Genomic DNA, 17126 nt, shown 5'->3' on the forward strand with positions numbered 1-17126 from the left:
GGCCAGCCCTGTGAGGCTGCCCAAAGCTTTCCTCGGATTCTCTGACTTTGGGCAGTTGCTTTCTGCTTGACTTATTTACCTTTCTCCCTACACCACTTACAAATTAAGAGTTGTCTCAAAAATAAAACCAGAGTAAATGCTGGGCTCACCTTATCCAGTCTCCTTCCTCTCATAAATCGTGGCCCCTCAAGTACTGGCTGTCTTGGTAACTTTCCAATACCTTCAAACAGACTTTTGGGCTTTTTTCAATCTAGCTTTCTTTGTAGTTCTCAGCTGGTTTGGGTCTGCTATAAGCCAGTTAACAATTTTTGGATATGGCCTATTTTCCAATTAACAATTTTTGGATATGGTCTATTTTCCAATTATATTTTTATTTAACATGATGGACATTTTAGGGATTTTAGAGAGCATGCCAAATACTCTTCTTTTTTTAAACGTAAAAACACTTTTCCATGCTAATAATGTCAGTAAATCTCTCATCTACTTGGAATTTATTCTTATACAGAGTGTGAATAATAAATTTGATTTTATATTTTTCCATATGGCTAATTAGTCCAATAGCATTTATGAAAACATCTATATATTCTCCACTGAATTGAAATAATTTAATATAAATGTGCAATTTACTGGACTTTCTATTTTATTTTCTCACTTATTTTTTAATCCTTCAGCATGTATTTTCAGAGTCTGCTTTAAATTCTTCTGGAACAAAAGCATGTTTAATTGAAATGAAGTTATATAATTGAAGAAAACCTAGATGAAATTGTCTAAAACCAGAGTGGGAGAACTTTTCTGTGACTCAAAATTCAGATTCAAAAGGCAAAAGACTGATAAGTTTGACAACATAAAATAGAAAGCTTCTGTATGATTTCAAAAAACATACGCACGCCAAAAGCAAAGTAAAAACGACAAATGAAAAACCAAAGAAAAAATACTTGCAGCTTTTAACAAAGACAAAACTTCTATAAAGAGCTTCTAAAATAAGAGGAGATAAAAGACCTATAAAATGATTTTTAAAATGGACAAGTGATATGACCAGACAGTTTAGTTCACAGAGGAGAAAAATGGCCCTTTTTAATAAACATATGGGTTAGGAGAAGAGAAGAAACAAACAGAAGAATAACAGGAGAACCAGCAAGGACAACGCCAAGAACAGGGAGGTCAGCAATATCAAATATGGCAGAGGATCTGACAAAGATGAGGACAGAAAAAAGCCCACTGCATCTGGTGCCTTGGGAAGTCACTCGCAACCTCCTACTAAATTTCAGGACAAAACATTTCGGAGATTAAGAGCATCCTCAAGTTAATTCAGCCTAACACTCTTATTTCTTTAAAGAAATAAAACCAAAGGAACGTTAAGTGGGTGGCCTAAACTCCTGTAGCTAGTTATTAGTAGATCGGAGACTTGAACATGCTCATTTTCACAACCACAACTACCTAACAGGCAGAAAGCATGAAGACCAGAAAAGAGGATTATTTTACTTCTCCTGAAAAATGTTCTGCTATTCATTCTTGAATGTCTCACCCACGCACATGGTGAGTGATGATGAAGTGAGCAGGCACTATTCTCCCCATTTCACTGACACAGAAACCGAGGCCCCGTAGCCTCAACTGCTTTGCTCAGACCCACAATAAATAGATATGCTAGTAGAGCCAGGTACTGACATCAGTTCAGCAGTTTGTTTTGTCAATACAACTCTGAGCATTACTTTCTTCTCAGAAGAGAGGAAATGAGATCAAAGCAAAGGCATACAGCAAAAAGCTTTGTACCCCAACTTTCTCATTGCAACCAAACAGTGAAGAAGGAGAACCACACATAACACAAAGACTTTGAAACCTCTACTAAGTTGTCAAAGCCCTCATGAGAGACACTATCCCCTTTCTGAGTGGCTAACGTGCTTTGTCTGAACCAAGGAAGTATTCTGGCCTTTCAGTAAAAATGATCTTTACCTGGTACTGCTTTGGGGCCTCCCGCATTTGAAAAAGCTGAGATATGGCACACTGGTATGAATTACTCTGCCACTTTCAGGTTGTTCTGGTGAGTCAAAGTACAGGAGATGAGAGTTTCCCTCTTTCCGAGCCAAACAGGGCTTTTTCTTGTAGTAACTGAATGACTAATCAAATACAGTAGTATACAAAGTTGATGCTTATTTACCCAAGTAGCAGACAGTTTCCTGTTATAAAATGGATTCTGGAGAAAGCAATCTGTGCTCATAAGTTCCTAATAAAAATAGGAAAATGTCTATTCCTACTTCCGCCAGATAAAAACCGCTGAAGTCTTCCAGAAACTTTATAGAGTTGAAAGAAGAAATACCTGTCCATATGCCATAAGGTCTCAGATCACAAGCTAGTCCCTGGGCCATGTCCTTTCCTTTCTTAGTTTATCCTGCACTAAACAAAACTGTCTGGAATTCATTCTTTAAAGGTTTATTTATGGTACATAGAGACTGTTTATGTGAAGCAGGGTATTTGCCCACTTGCCTCTTGGGACAGTGTTTAAAACTACAGGGATATTTCCCTCTCTGGCACTTTCTGAAATACAATTAACAATACTGGATCTTTTTTCCTTTTAACAAATCTGGTTTTTATTTAGGGAGGGGAGGAAAAAGTAAAGGGTCTGAAGTTTCCCAACAAATTATTTCAAGCCTTTGAGAAGACAGTTTTAGGCTTTTTAAATAGTGTCTTTGTTTGAAATTCCCCCTCACCCCCACCCTCTTGCTCTCCGACCATTAAAATGTGGGTTTTCTTCCAAACTAGATTGCTCAATTAAAGCCCTTCTTTTGTAATACCCCAATGCTCTAAATGGGAAAAGGGCTGCTGTAGGCCACCTTATGAAACCTTTTAAAGGCTCCTGGACTCTTTTGATCTTTAAGAAAACTGAAAGAACATATAAACTACCTGGCACTTTCAATATTATTCTGCTACTCTCTGACATGCAAACTTGGGAGAATAATGGCGAATGGGTGGGTGGGGGAGAACTATTATCTCCCCCTTCTTCCATCGCAGAGTAAGGAATCCAATTGAGATAGCAGATGTGAAACTGCTTTGAGTCCTTCTGAACAGACACTCTATCTGGCAATAATGTACCCTCGGTGTAAACCTGAAGAGACTTCCCTCTGAGACTTCTGACAGCCTCGCTTCTGGCCTGGAGTCAAGAGAATCAAGATAATTATGCCTTCAATACCAAAGACATGGTTACCTTTTAGTCAGACTCTTATGATTCCTGCTCTGGGACAGGACTCCATTTCCTAAGCACATACTTTTAGCCGTTACATATTCATCTCAAAGAGCAGACTGCTCTTCCTAAGAGCTACTAATAAAGGGATATTACTCTGTTAGAAAACTATTTGAATAAATGACATTATTTTATGAGTCCCAGACTCCTCGAGGAGAAGGCAAGACACAATAAAATGGTGACTTCTGTAAGCTGAGAATTTAACTCTGACATCCCAATTCCCAGCACCCTGTTTGAAACATTAAGGTACCACATTCAGGGTGTCCCCCGCCCCACACCTCATAATGTGGCTGCTCCACTGAATCTGTTTAGCAATCATCTGAAAAATGCCTTGAAAATGTTCCTTCAATATAGCGCCAAATGAAACACTCAACCTAGACGACTCCCAGTGTATTGCATGCAGGGTGAGCGTGCAAGCATCAATACCAAGGAACTGGGGGCCTGAAGCTACTTCAACTGTAGAAAATCATACTGCATTTGTTAGTGTGGGGGGAAACCTTCTACCAGGAGCAATTTGGAAGGAACAATTAGGTGTCTGTGTTTCTTAGTAAGATGATTCAGAAAACAAGAAGTCCTTAACTCTCAGGAAATGCTTGACACTGGTTTGTTGGGTGAGTGCCAAGTGTTCTGGGGGAATATGTACTTTATCAAACAAACCCATTCCAAAGGGTCACATAAGTCAAGTGGATACTTGTGGATATTAGCAAGATAGTGGTTTTCCCATGGTTTCCCCCCCACTCCCATGCTAATTATAAGTATCTTTAGTCTCCTGGGAAACATGAAGTTAAAGCTAATTAAGCAGACAGGACAGTCCATGGAGAAGGCCCTGTTCTCAGGATGGTTGCAGGAGCTCCCCGGTCCCGACCTGCATTCCCAACTACTCATCCCGTTTGCTGCCTTAATGAAGCAGTCACCCTTGCCCTGTCCTTACGCCGAAACGACTTGATTTGGACCAGACTACTGACTTGTTACCTATAAGTCTATTTTAGAAGTTGTGAGCTGGCAAATCGTGGGCCACATGAGGCCCACACATGTGTTTTGTTAGGTCCACAAGGCTTAAAAACAAAAACAAAAAAATTCAAATCGGTTGCCAACATTTAAAAACCAGGAGATTCCACATAAAAATCCAGATTTCCGGCTTCACTTTAAAAAATCCGAAGATCTGGCAACACTGGGTTCACATTCCCCCGTAACAACTGGCTGGAGCTGAGCTGCACTGCCCCCTTCAGATGAAGAGAGCACACTCTGAGGGCCATGGTGCCCCCGGGGCTGCTTCGCCAACTTCACTGCTGGCACAGTTCCTGCAGGCATGGAAATGTATGACTCCAGGTTTATTACTTACTTGTCCACATCTCTAGCTACTCCTGTTCAGAAAGAGAGACCACCCTGCAGCATCTTAAAGGAGGCAGCATGGGGCAGTGGGAGAGCCTTCGACCGGTGGTTAGTGGGGAGGTAGATGCCCCGATACCCATCTTCAAGTGCAACAGAGGAAAGAACCAGAAGTAAGGGGTGCAGGCTGCAGGGAGGCAGATGTAGACTCCGCCTAAGGAAGGACCTTCCAACAATCACCTGGGTTCTACTCCTGCTCCAACTACACAGGCTTCAGTGACAAAACACTGTGAACTCCAATATCCTTGTTCATCAAGCAAGGGGATCATTAAGGACTCACAGAGCTCTAAAATCCTCCGCCTCCTTATGTTCTAAGGGACAGCACAGCAGAGGGGTAAAATGTATATAAACTTTAGAGTCAGATAGGCTTGGATTTGAATTCTAGAAGCATCCCTTAATTTTAATAGATTTTACTGCAGAAAATAAAGATGGTATTCAGACTGTATCTGTCAAGTGCATATCCAGATGCTCTGTAGGAATGTCCCATCCTAATATGGTGGGTAGGGGAGGCCACACCTTGGTGGGTAAGTGACCGCGTCATCCTTGAAGGTGGTACACATTTCCACCGTCAACCATTCAAAAAGAGGTGAGTACTTAGGAGGCGAGAAGGAGGGCAGGCAGGACTCGGGCACAAAAAGAAGATATTGTCTTGGCTACAGCTTTTCTCTCGAGTCTGGGAGCGGCCCTAGGAAAGGAGGCTTTTACCTCGCTGAGATGAGCCAAGAGCTAAGCAGAGGGCAGATGGGGTTTTATGTAATTCTGTGTTTACTCTCTTTCGTTACTCTTTAGCAAAGTCATACTTAAACATTACAAAAAAGAAAAGAAAAGGAAAATACAGTTGACCCTTGAACAACACACTTAGTTTGAACTGCATGGTCCACTGACATGCGGATTTTTCAACAGTTTACTCGGATGCAGAACCGCACGTAACGGAAGTTATACGCAGACTTTCAATTGCGAGGAGGGGTGGGTGCTCCTAACTCTCACACTATCCAACGGTCAACTGTGCATATGTACATACACATACGAGTCGATAAAAGTTCTCAAAAAAGAAAATCTGTAAAAATATCTGCTACAAATGATGATGCTGGACGGAAAAAGCCAGTGGTAAACACACTCATTCTTTTCCAAGGAGAAGTCATTTTTAAAACTTACCCAGCTAGCAGCTCACCTTGAGATCCAGTGGTAGCTTGTTGGAGGTGAACACGCTCAGCTTGATCTGGGGGATGCTGATTTTGAGATTTTCAAAGTAGTATCGAATTGGCGTCCCACCTTGCTCAGCTGTCTTTTCGTGGAGGTTTTCATCGTATTTTTCCACCTCTGGTACAAAGGTAGAATTGTTTTCTTGAAAAGTAAGTTTCCTCTGAAGTCTCATGATTCAAATACTTCCGTTCACATTGAAAAGAAACTCACAGAAAAATGTAAACGTCTATTTGTCTAAATTTAATTTTTTAGGGCTCAGTAATATGTACAGTATCCTGATGCCATTTCTTTGTAAAAGTAGATCTGGTTCATGTTGCTGATCCAAAAAGTACAATAGCTTAATCTTTTGATTTGTGACTCTATTACCATCTGGCAGATATCATCTCTGGAAAAAATAATCCAGGTGGGAAAGCCAAAGGTCATGGGTGTGCTTGATGGCAATGCGTTTTCTAGAAACCATGTCGTTACCATTATTATCATAAATGACCCAGATTATCTGAATTTATTTCAGAAAATGATATCTAAATAAGTACTTGGAGTGTAGATTAACTGGATCATCATGAACAACATGACCAATTAAATGATGAATCTGAGCGAAACATAATGCCTTGAAAAGAAACAGGCAGCAGGCTATAAAGAACCAACATCACGACAAGTGGCTCTCTCTCCCAAACAGTGGACATCATTTAAATAGCAGAGTGGAGGCCGATTTCTCACTTGTTATCTCATGAAGCAAAAGGGATGAACACAGGCTAAAACACAGCAATGTGCTCTTCAACTTGATGCTGTCCCCACACCCATGTGGGCAGCTTATTTGCACTTGGATTCATGTGCTTTTAGAAACAAAACCAAAGAGACTGTACATATCTACATATCAAACAAATTTATACTGTAAGCTTTTATATAGTTCTATTTATAGAAAGAAGGGAATAGGTTAAAAAAAAAAAAAAAAGATACCGCAACAGAGATAGGCTTATCTGTATTCAGGGAACAGGAATAGTTATAGAAGGCAGAGGAGATTCCTCAATGAAAGGCAGGCAAGGATTTTACAAAAGAGTCTAAATCCACTAGACAATGCTTGGGGAGAAATTTATTTAGAGCAACTTACAAGAAAAGCGTGTCCAATCAAATTTAAAGTAAAACTTCCCAGGAAGGTACCAAAAGAGAACAGATACCTGGCAGGCAGGCTCAAGTGGCTCTCTGAACACAAATAAACACTGGTGTTCTGACCCAAAGTGGAGAACGCAGCACTAAACAGACAGGATCTGCTCCTGATCCCAAAGACACTTACTTAAAGCTTAAAGTCTAAGTCTGGGGTAAACAGAGCAAAAATATCTTTCTTGCACTGTGGGCGTGTATGTTCATATGTACACACGTCCCCAGGGATTTTTTCCCCCCTTTAGCCTACATGGGCAGATAAACATTAAAAGTCTCTATCTTACCATTTCTTTAGGCTCAGTATTTAGTTTAGTCTTCAAAAGACTAAGCATTACTGACTTCTTTCTAAGCTGTATATACAGTCTAGCAAAGGCCATGATGAGGCATCTAAAATAAAGAGACGACAGCTACATAATTTCTGTGGCACTGCTGGAAAATTTAGGTCTTTCAAAAGCTTATCCTACTCCCCTCTCCAAAGAAGAGTAAAGTAACTAGAAACATTTGTAATTACATTAAGGCATAAGGGTATGGATGTGAAAAAAAGTTAAGGAGTTGAGGCTAGCCAATTTTTTTCCTCAGCTAAACCCAAGGAACTGCCGAAGGGATTTCTGATTCTTGGCCCTGAATCTGTTTAATAAACAAAGGTTAGGAAACAAAGTGGTTTGCTAAATGACTAACATCATTTCTGCCATCTTAAAGCAGATGAGTCAAAAAACATGAGACAAAGAGGAACAATATACTGCCTCCCAAAAGCTTGCCCCTGGGTATGCCGGGACACCAGAGACCCTTGGAGCAGCTTCTTCCGTACACAGATACACCTCAATACCTGTCAACAAGCAATACTTAGAAAGAGAACTGAACCACAAACCTTAGCTTCCCAGCTCAGACTATGAAGTGGATAGAGAGCTTGCCAGGCATTCAGAGGCCACCTATTTTCACAAGCAGACTAAAAAATGCCACCCTTGGGCCAATTCCCAGATACACACCTAGAACATTCGACATTACCTGATTCTGCCTGATCGTAGCCAAAGAAACTCAGCAGCTTGAGGAGCAGTTTCTCCTCAATTTGTACCGTGAATCTCTGAGCCGTGACCATCAGATGCTAGAGATAAAGAAATTCTGATTTACAGTGCGAATGCCAGAGGAACTCTCATCCGCGCCCTAAGAAGGCCCCCGTGATACGGCGTGGTCTCTTTACTTGTGTGATTTCATAATCATACTGCCAAATTTTTTCTGGCTCATCTCTCTCTACACTGTTATAATGAATCAAAAATTCCAGAAGATGTTTAGTAGACGATTCTCCATCCTATTGCTTGGTTCCCAGGGCATCTGTGTCTGGTTAGTCAGGATTATACTTTCAGATGCACTGTGGTATATGGTACTGAGCTCACATGGACAGCAGCTAGTTTAAGGAGCAGAGCTGGGCTTGTGAATTTGAGGGCCACAGGCAGGCTTGACCCCACTGGCGCTGGTGACAAAGGACCAGAAACATGAGAAGCAATGTCTTAGCTCCCACTTTTCCAGAATTTGGTGTTGTAACGCTAGCCTGTACATGAAGACTACTCCAGGAAAGAAAGTTGATCACTTCTGAATGGTCTGCTTTTAGTAAATAGTGTGGCAGCTTACAGAGGAGGATGCCTGTCCCAAGGGCAGGCCCCTCCTATCCCTTGTCCAGTAGTCTTGGATTATTATTTTTTTAATTTATTTTATTGAAGTATAGTTGATTTACAATGTTGTGTGCTAATTTTTGGATTATTATTTTAATAATATATCGAGATCATGCCTGGTCACGAGCAATCTAGAAGATGCTACACTTTCCTGCAGAGACTTCACGCTGATGAATACAGACTCTGGCCCCTATGGATTCCGTACTATTGCCCGCTGAATCATCGACAACACAACTGAGAATCTGAAGTTTTAAGAGGAGTTTCCATCAATTCCGCTACACAATGTATCGAGTCGCTTAGTGCCTTACCCCCACTGGACTATTTCCATCCACAGCCTGAACTGCTGCTCTGAGCCTTGGCTGCGAGAGGACAAATCAAGCCCACCAGCCTACCTTGTAGATGTTGGTCAGCGCACTCTTACTGGGGAACTTCACCGTGTTCACTTGCACGGCAGGGCCTGTCTCAATGACCTCATTCTCATTGCTCAGTGGAGTCACAAAGAGCATGAAGGGCTGCGTGGTGCCAAGGAGCTGATTGTCCACCTAGGACATGAAAAAGCAGCAACAAAAACAGGCAAATTGCTCAGTTTTCATTTTTACCTTTAACTAGGTCTCACAATATGCAGGTCATTCAGAAAGTACTTTTGGAAATATATTCTCACTAAAACCAGCAACAATAATAGCAATAGTTAGGAGCTATACTTTATCTGGTGAGTGCTGTGTGCCACGCACCGAGCTGGTCCCCTCACAAGCATTATCTCAAGTCCCACAACGGCCAGCCCGTCCAAGTTATCAAACTCAGGGCTCTGCTGCATCCTCACCACAACCTCGTGGGGATCATCACTGTCCTCATGTCACAGACAAAGAAGCTGAGAAGAGAGTCCCCTGCCTAAGGCTGCACACCTAGTCAATGACAGAACGAGAACTTGACTCCACTTCTCTCTGTCCCCAAAGCGAACGCTCTCAACCACTAGGCTATCAATGCTTCTCTTGCTCCAAATTCCCTGAAGAACTCAAACGAGAGAATCAGTAGCAGATGGCTACCAAATGGGCACAGCTGCCCATCCTAAAGTCAACTCCCTTCTAGGAATGGAGTGACGAAAGCAGTGGCACCAGGGACTGCTCTATTCATCCCCACATCAGCACCATCACCGAGAACACACTCTCCACACTCAGGTAAGTTTATGGACATCCGGAGGCTCACGGCAGGAAGCATCTCTACTTTGTTTTGCCCTAAAGGCCCACACTTGGAAGAGGAAAGAGGAGAGAACATGTGTCGGGTACCCCTAAGCATACTTCCTACACATCACCTAACACATCCCTCACTACAACCCTAAAGGTTAATTGTTATTCCTCCCCATTTTACAAACAAGAAAACAGAAGCTTATAGAAGTTAAACTACTTGCCCACACTATTACTACTATTATATTCACCAGGTATAATAGTAAGCAGGAGAGTTGGGATTCAAACGCAGGTATTTCGAGCATCAAGCCCTTGACCTTTCCATTGTATCACATGGGTTCCCACAGAACCATTTTGTACAGTCGCTGCAGATGGTCCTTCTGTTGGCTTTCAAGGTGCAGAGAGAAGGGCAAGGGACCTAGAACGCTTCTTCTAACTTCCATTCTTGCCTCCTACCATGTGCTCTCTATACAGCAGCCAAAATGATCTTTCAAAAACACAAATCATGTCCCTCCTTCCTGGACACCCTGCAGTGGCTTCCCTTATCTCCTAGGACAGGACAGCACTCCTCAGCACAGCCTCCAAGGGCCCACCTGATCCAGTCTCACTACATACCACTCTCCTCCAGGCTCGCCACCATGCCTGCACACAAGCCTCCCCATTGTTTCTCAAAGATGGGCAAGTCTCTCCTCCGTCAGAATTTTCCGGAACATTTTCCCCATAGTATACCTTTTGTCTGGTTTTCTCATTCTATTCTTCCAAGTTCGGCTCAGCTCCCACTTCCTCAGGAAGACCCTCCCAGGCCACCTTACCTAAAGCAGCAGCATCCCTCTTTATTCTCTCACAGCGGTTACCCCAGGTTGGAATTATTTATTTGCTTGCTCGCTCACTTATTGGCTGATTTCTTCCCTAGTCTGTTAGCTCAGAGAGCAGAAACTTCATCTTTTGAGTCATGGTGGTATCTCCAGAGCCCAGTGCCATGCCCAGCACACAGATGATAACTCAGTTAGAATTCACCCAGTGAGTGAATCACCTGTCACACCCAATAGAAACGACAATAAAGTCTCACCTTACTCTGACCTCTTCTTTGTTCTTTACCCAAATACATTTGACACAAGTGTACTAACTGCGAATTTCTGATTCTTGTTTCAGTCTCCCAGTTAGATTTAGACACTCCCGAAGGGTGGGACTATATCTTCTGTTCTTAAAAATTTTTCCTCATAGCACTGTAATCACAGTAAGCTCTCAAATCTATTTATTTTCTACAATTTACAGCACACATGAAATCAAGAGGTACTACAGGAAAACAAATCTTTAATTACAGTAAAAAGTCAATGAAATTAATGAACAGCAAATGATTCCTTGGATCTTCTCTGGAAGATCAAAAAAGAAAGACAAGGAAATAGAGGTGGCAAGATATTAACTTTTTATCCTCAAACAAATGGAAGGTCATTAGCCTGAACTCTTTGCTATTTGTGATATATGATGAAAGAAAAAATTCTTCTGAAAAGGGGTTTTGGCATGATAATCCTTTAACATTTTTTTGTAGTGTGGATCTGCTGGAAATGAGTCCTTTTAGCTTTTGAATGTCTAAAAACACCTTTAATTCACCCTTGTTTTTGAAAGATATATTTGCTGGGCACAGACTTCTAGGTTGGCAGGTTTTTTTTTTCCTTTCAACACTTTAAAGATGTTGCTTACCATATTCTCACTTGCATTGTTCCCAATAAGAAACTGGCTGTCATTCTCACCTTTGTTCCTTGTGAGGAATGTGGCTTTTTTAATCTGGATGCTTTATCACTGGTTTTGAATAATTGATTATGATGTACCTTGGTACAGTTTCCTTCATGTCGTATGTGTGGCAGGGCAGGGGAGAGGCACAGGGGACGGTGTGAATGTGGATTTGTGTTTGAGCTGCTTCTGTGAGTTTATAGTTTTCATTAAGTTTGGAAAATCTATGGTCAAAATCTTTTTTTTTAAAAAATAAAATTGAATTTAATTCATGCTTTTAATTTTTTTTTAATGTTTATTTATTTGGCTGCATCGGGTCTTAATTGCAGCACATGGGATCTTCATTGCAGCATGCGGGATCCTTCACTGTGCCACACGGGCTTCTCTCTAGTTGTGGCATGTGAGCTCTAGAGCACGCCGGCTCAATAGTTGGGGTGCACGGGCTTAGCTGCCCCTCGGAATGTGGGATCTTAGTTCCCCAACCAGGGATCAAACCCACGTCCCCTTTGTTGGAAGGCGGATTCTTAACCACTGGACCACCAGGGAAGTCCCTAATTCATGACTTTTAAAAGTTATTCATGTTTTAAAAAAAGAAAAAAGGCAGACATTTACCTAACAACAAGAACAAAACCCTCTAACAAACATAATAATTACAAAATTCCTTCTAATTTTTTTTTTTTTTTTTCCTGTCTCCTCTCTCTCCTCTGGGGACTCCAATTATCCATATATTAGGTTGCCTAAAGTTTTCTCATAGGTCACTGATGCTGGTCTCTTTGTGGGTTTTTTTCCCCTTGGATTATTTTTCTCTGGGTATTTCAATTTGGACAGTTTCTCTTGTTATGTCTTTAAGTTCACTAATCATTTTTTCTGCACTGTGTCATCTGCTACAGATCAAATCCACTGTTTTTTCCATTCCATTTTAATCTCTAGAAGTTTGATTTGAGATTTTTATATCTTCCATGTCTTACTAAACTTTTTGAACATGTAGAATAGAATACAGTTACAATGAGTTTTAATGTCCTTCTCTGAAAATCCAAACATCTGTGCTAGCTCTGGGTTACTTCTGAATGATTATTCTCCTCATTATATACTGTGTTTTCCTACCCCTTTGCACACCTGGTAATTTCTGATAGGATGCCACATACTGTGATTTTTGCTTTGTTGGGTGCTGGATGTTTCTGTATTTCATTAAATCTTGAGCTTTGTTGTTCAGGGACATGGTTAATTTACTTGGAAACAGATTTGATTCTTTCAGAGTTTCCTTCTGTGTGACTGATTTGTTAGCTAGGTCTGGAGCAGTGCTCAGCCTAGGGCACACAGCTCACCACGGAGGCCCAAGACTTTCTGGAAGGCTCCTCCCAATGTCCCATAATTATCAGTTTTCCCAGTGTGGCTGGTGGTGAGCAGCCGGTGCTGTGACCAGTGCTATGGCCCTTTCAGATGGTAGGCTCCTCTCATCTGTCCTTTGCTGACCATCTGCAGGGCCCTCTGCAGAGCTCCTGAGATTTCTTTCTGTGCAGCATGCTCCTCCCAGGTCTGCTGTCCTATGAACTCTGGCTCCCTTGGTCTTAGGACTCTTAACCCTGTTCAGCTCATCCACTCTGCTGGGTTCTGTCTCAGTCTCTCGCCTGGTGACATGGCCTGGAAACTTTTTCACGGCAGCAAGCTGGGGTGATTGCAGGGCTCACCTCTTCTGTTTCCCACCTCTCAGGGATCACTGTCCTTTGTTGCCTGATGTCCAGTGTCTTGAATCTGTTGTCTCCTTACTTGATCTGGATTTTGGGGGTGTTTCAGATAGGAAAGTAAATCAGGTCTCTGTTACTCCACCTTGGTCGGAAGCACAAGTCCACTTCCCTTGTTTTTCTCCCTATGGTGAACTTCAGTTCCTCTAAATTATGGTTAGATGATTTCCGCTGTTTTCTCTATTGGCAAGATGAGGGACCATGGGTCACCTTCCTCCATGCCACCTTGACCAAGTTATCTAAGTTACTGATGGACTAGCTGCTATATTCAGAATTCTGCTCTACAGAAAAATTAGTAAAACAAATATAGGTAAAAGAATTCTTTTCATAAAACGATTTTCTGAAGACCGTAAGAAATTTGTGCCAAAGTACTAAAGTTTTTAGAACATCAGACACTGATCTGGTCGGCTGTTCAGCAGGAAGAAAAGGAGATCAACAAGTCCTAAGCACCCCCCTCTCACCTGTACATCCCGTATGCTGAGTTCTAGCATATGACTGGTGGCCAGCTGTGTGTAGTGCACATTGATTCCCGTAAGACTTGCAAAGACCAGTTCTTCTGGCACTTTATTAATTAAAGACAACCCAATTCCACCTTCTAACTTCACAAGCACCTGAAAGGAAACCAAAATATGGCACACTGACAGTTTAAAACAGAGCTCAAGGTAGCCAGGAGAGGACAAGGAAATAAATGGCTTTAAATCCCTCTACTTTGCCTCTAAGCAGATGAAAACCACGTAGGAGCTGTATTACTCACCTTGACGGCTCAAATTCCATCATCTCACTAGAAGCCTTCCTCTCTAGGCACACTCCCCACCCCAACCAGAACTCCACAGTGATATGATAACACCTCTACCGGAGCACTGATGACATTCTGCATCTCATTACAGGAAAATAATCATTTGAGAATCTTTGTCCCTATTTGAGAGACAAGCTCTTATTAAGTTATTCACCAAACTTCTATAACATCCAATACGGTGCTTTACATACAGGTGTTTTTTTTTTAAAGATTACTGAATAAATATGGAATAAGTGTGCTTTTTCGCACTTATCTCATGCTCCTTTCCACACTTTTCACTTTCTTTCCAATGCCCAAACAGGGCCAGGGAAACGAAGATGTCAGAGTCAACTGGGGCCAAAAAGATAAAACCTAGTTTGCTTATTCTCAACCTTCACTCCTATTTAAATTCAAATAATTTAGCTTTCTTTATTTTCATCTTACTGTAACAACATTCGTTACATTCTGATTTGACCTGAGCTGTCATTTAAGTAACATATTTACACATTCATGATGTGATAACACTAAATACTATGAAGTAACACTGATACTTAGAAGTCACAGAGGTCAGAAAGAAAAGAGAAGGTCCCAACTGAGAAAACCAAACAGGAAAATTCTAAACAAATTTGTAATGAAGAAATGACCCTGCAATAGCTAATACGTACTTCCAATTCCTGCTCTGTGTCTGGATTCTTTAATTTCTGCAGCTCTTGATCCATAACAGGAAGTTCATCCACTTCGTATGATGAACGGTCACTTTTCCGTTGAGAGAAATCTGTTATCTGCGGTCAAATAAAACACTGTACTTACTAAGAGGGCTCAAACTTCCACTGTGAAACCCACTCCATACCAATTGTGTAAGTCAAAGTCACTATATGCTCAATAATCCTATGGAAGTTAATGGTTCCCAAAGCACTGCTAAGGTAAGAATTCTATAATAATGAAGCAAATTTGGTCTTGAGTCTCTATGACTAACACCAAGCTGCAGGCCTGGAGAGCTTCATACACTGGCAGTTAGGCATCTGTAGGTGATCTAGCATATTATAGCTCAAGTCAAAACACGCAAACCTCAGGATCAAGGCACTCACTTTTTGCCTTAAGAGAAGGGTGCTTTTTAAAGAGATATTGTGGATTATGGTGTACTATCTCAGAGAATTTGCTGTTACACAGCAACATCTTTTCTTTTTCCTTAACTCTAATTCTCCATGCCTGATAAATCCATTATCTCCAGCACAGAACTCTCCCTGAGCTACAGACCCATACTTTCACTGACTTCCGGACACCTTCCTGTAGATACCATACACTTAATAAGTCCAAAACTTAACTCCTCATTTCCCCCCAGAAGTCTGCTCTGTGTACATCTCTTAGTGATGGAGGTTATCATCCTCCTTGTTGCCCAAATCAAAATCCTGAAGGCCATTCTTGACTCCTTCCTCTCTCTCATCTGCATATTCGAGCAATCACTAAGTCTGACTGACTCTACCCCCTAACAAGCTTTCATTTCTATTCATTTCTCTCCAACCTCCTCCTCATGTCCACCTCCCTGCCATGTATTCTAGTTCGGGTCACCATAATCTCTCATCCAGATCCCTCCAAACTGGCCTTTCTCTGTCTCCAGTTTCACTCCAATTCTCCACACTGCAGCCAAAGTGAGCAAGTTAAAATAAATTTCTGATCGTGTCACTCCCTGACTCTTTGTTGCCATAGAAAAAACACAAAATCTTTAGCATGTATCAGGCTTTTCATGTTCTGGCCCCTGCTTCAGTCTCCTGCCTATTTCTTAGCATATTCTATGTGCCACTTGGATCACTCTCCTTTATCTCCAGGCCTTCAATGGAGATATTTAACTTCCCATATAGATATAATTTACTTATTTTGTTTATTGCTCATGGTTTATCTACTCCACTAGAATGTAAGCTCCAAGATGGCAGGGAACTTTGTTTGTTCACTAGTCTAGGTTCAGTACCTAGAACTGTGCCTGGCTCTAACAGGGGCTCAGTAAATAACTGGTGAACGAATACTCTCATTCTTAAGGCACAGCCCCTCCACCTTTCCTTCTTGATTTGGCTAACTCCCTTCAGTTAACATTTAGATCTCAGCTTAAGTGCTACTTCTCTTAGAAAGCCCCTGCCAGTCTCCAAATCTGGGCATACAAATCCTTTCTAGATACTCCCCATAGCACCCTCCACTCCTACTTTCATAACACAACATGTTAATTATCCGATTAGAGACCTCATATATCTCCTTGTTGTCAATGTTATTAATATGTCAATTATTTAAATATATAATAAACATATATAACGACTGATAATAATATGTACTGTTCTTGGCATTATCTTCTTTAATTCTTACACTTTTTTTTTTACTCATTCTTTTTTATTATTATTGAAGTATAGTTGATTTACAATGTTGTGTTAGTTTCAGGTGTGCAGCAAAGTGATTCAGTGATACATACATATTTATCTTTTTTTTCAGATTCTTTTCCCTTATAAGTTATTATGAAATAATTCTTACACTTTTTAAAAATCATCTTGTATTTTACTTACACTCTGATTCTTATAACAACTTTGTGAGGCAGGTCTTATCCCCACTTTATAAGGACACGCCATCCTCACATCCAGCACAGATACTTCAATAAACATCTGCTGAATGACCGACCATGCAGGGGCGGGGGGAGCACAATGAGACTCAGGTCAGTTCTTACGATAAATCATTACCTGGAGCGCTCTAGTTGGTCCATCTGGGATGACCCTGATGGACAACATTCCAGAACCAGGCCTCATTTTTTGGTTAATAAATTGTTGTTCAGGTGGAACTGGCCCCAAAAGCTCCATGGATGTGTCCGGACCAAGAACAACTTCAGCTCCGTCAAACAAACCAGAAAGCCCTCCTTTGGCCTACAGGACAGAGTAAAGATGTGTAAGAAAAGGCAAAGGCACTGACTTTGACAATTTAATATGTCATTTCAAACAAGTTAGCAGATTTAAACTCTCTTCTGAAGGGTCATGGTCAACATATAGCAAAGCATTTACTGTTTTTTCAGCT

At 41.3% G+C, this 17126-nt stretch overlaps 1 protein-coding gene across 11 annotated transcripts in view; it reads right to left on the bottom strand.

Annotated features, from left to right (window-relative positions):
• Window positions 1–17126, bottom strand: part of VPS13D (vacuolar protein sorting 13 homolog D) — a 244422-nt gene that overhangs the window by 96763 nt on the left and 130533 nt on the right. For 7 of the 11 annotated variants that reach the window (XM_024749921.1, XM_024749918.1, XM_024749920.1 and 4 more), the window contains 6 exons: window positions 16799–16978; window positions 14747–14863; window positions 13768–13917; window positions 9045–9194; window positions 7991–8087; window positions 5796–5944 (listed from right to left, as the gene is read on the bottom strand). In XM_024749921.1, coding sequence (XP_024605689.1) covers window positions 5796–5944; window positions 7991–8087; window positions 9045–9194; window positions 13768–13917; window positions 14747–14863; window positions 16799–16978 — 843 coding nt within the window. Of the gene's footprint in view, window positions 1–5795; window positions 5945–6061; window positions 6213–7990; window positions 8088–9044; window positions 9195–13767; window positions 13918–14746; window positions 14864–16798; window positions 16979–17126 lie in introns of those variants that run through there. The other 4 variants (XM_024749926.1, XR_003003763.1, XR_003003764.1 and 1 more) reach the window with 4 other exon arrangements.

Source organism: Neophocaena asiaeorientalis, unplaced genomic scaffold (genome assembly GCF_003031525.2).
Source record: "Neophocaena asiaeorientalis asiaeorientalis breed wild unplaced genomic scaffold, Neophocaena_asiaeorientalis_V1.1 scaffold275, whole genome shotgun sequence".
In the NCBI taxonomy this organism is placed as follows: Eukaryota; Metazoa; Chordata; class Mammalia; order Artiodactyla; family Phocoenidae; genus Neophocaena; species Neophocaena asiaeorientalis.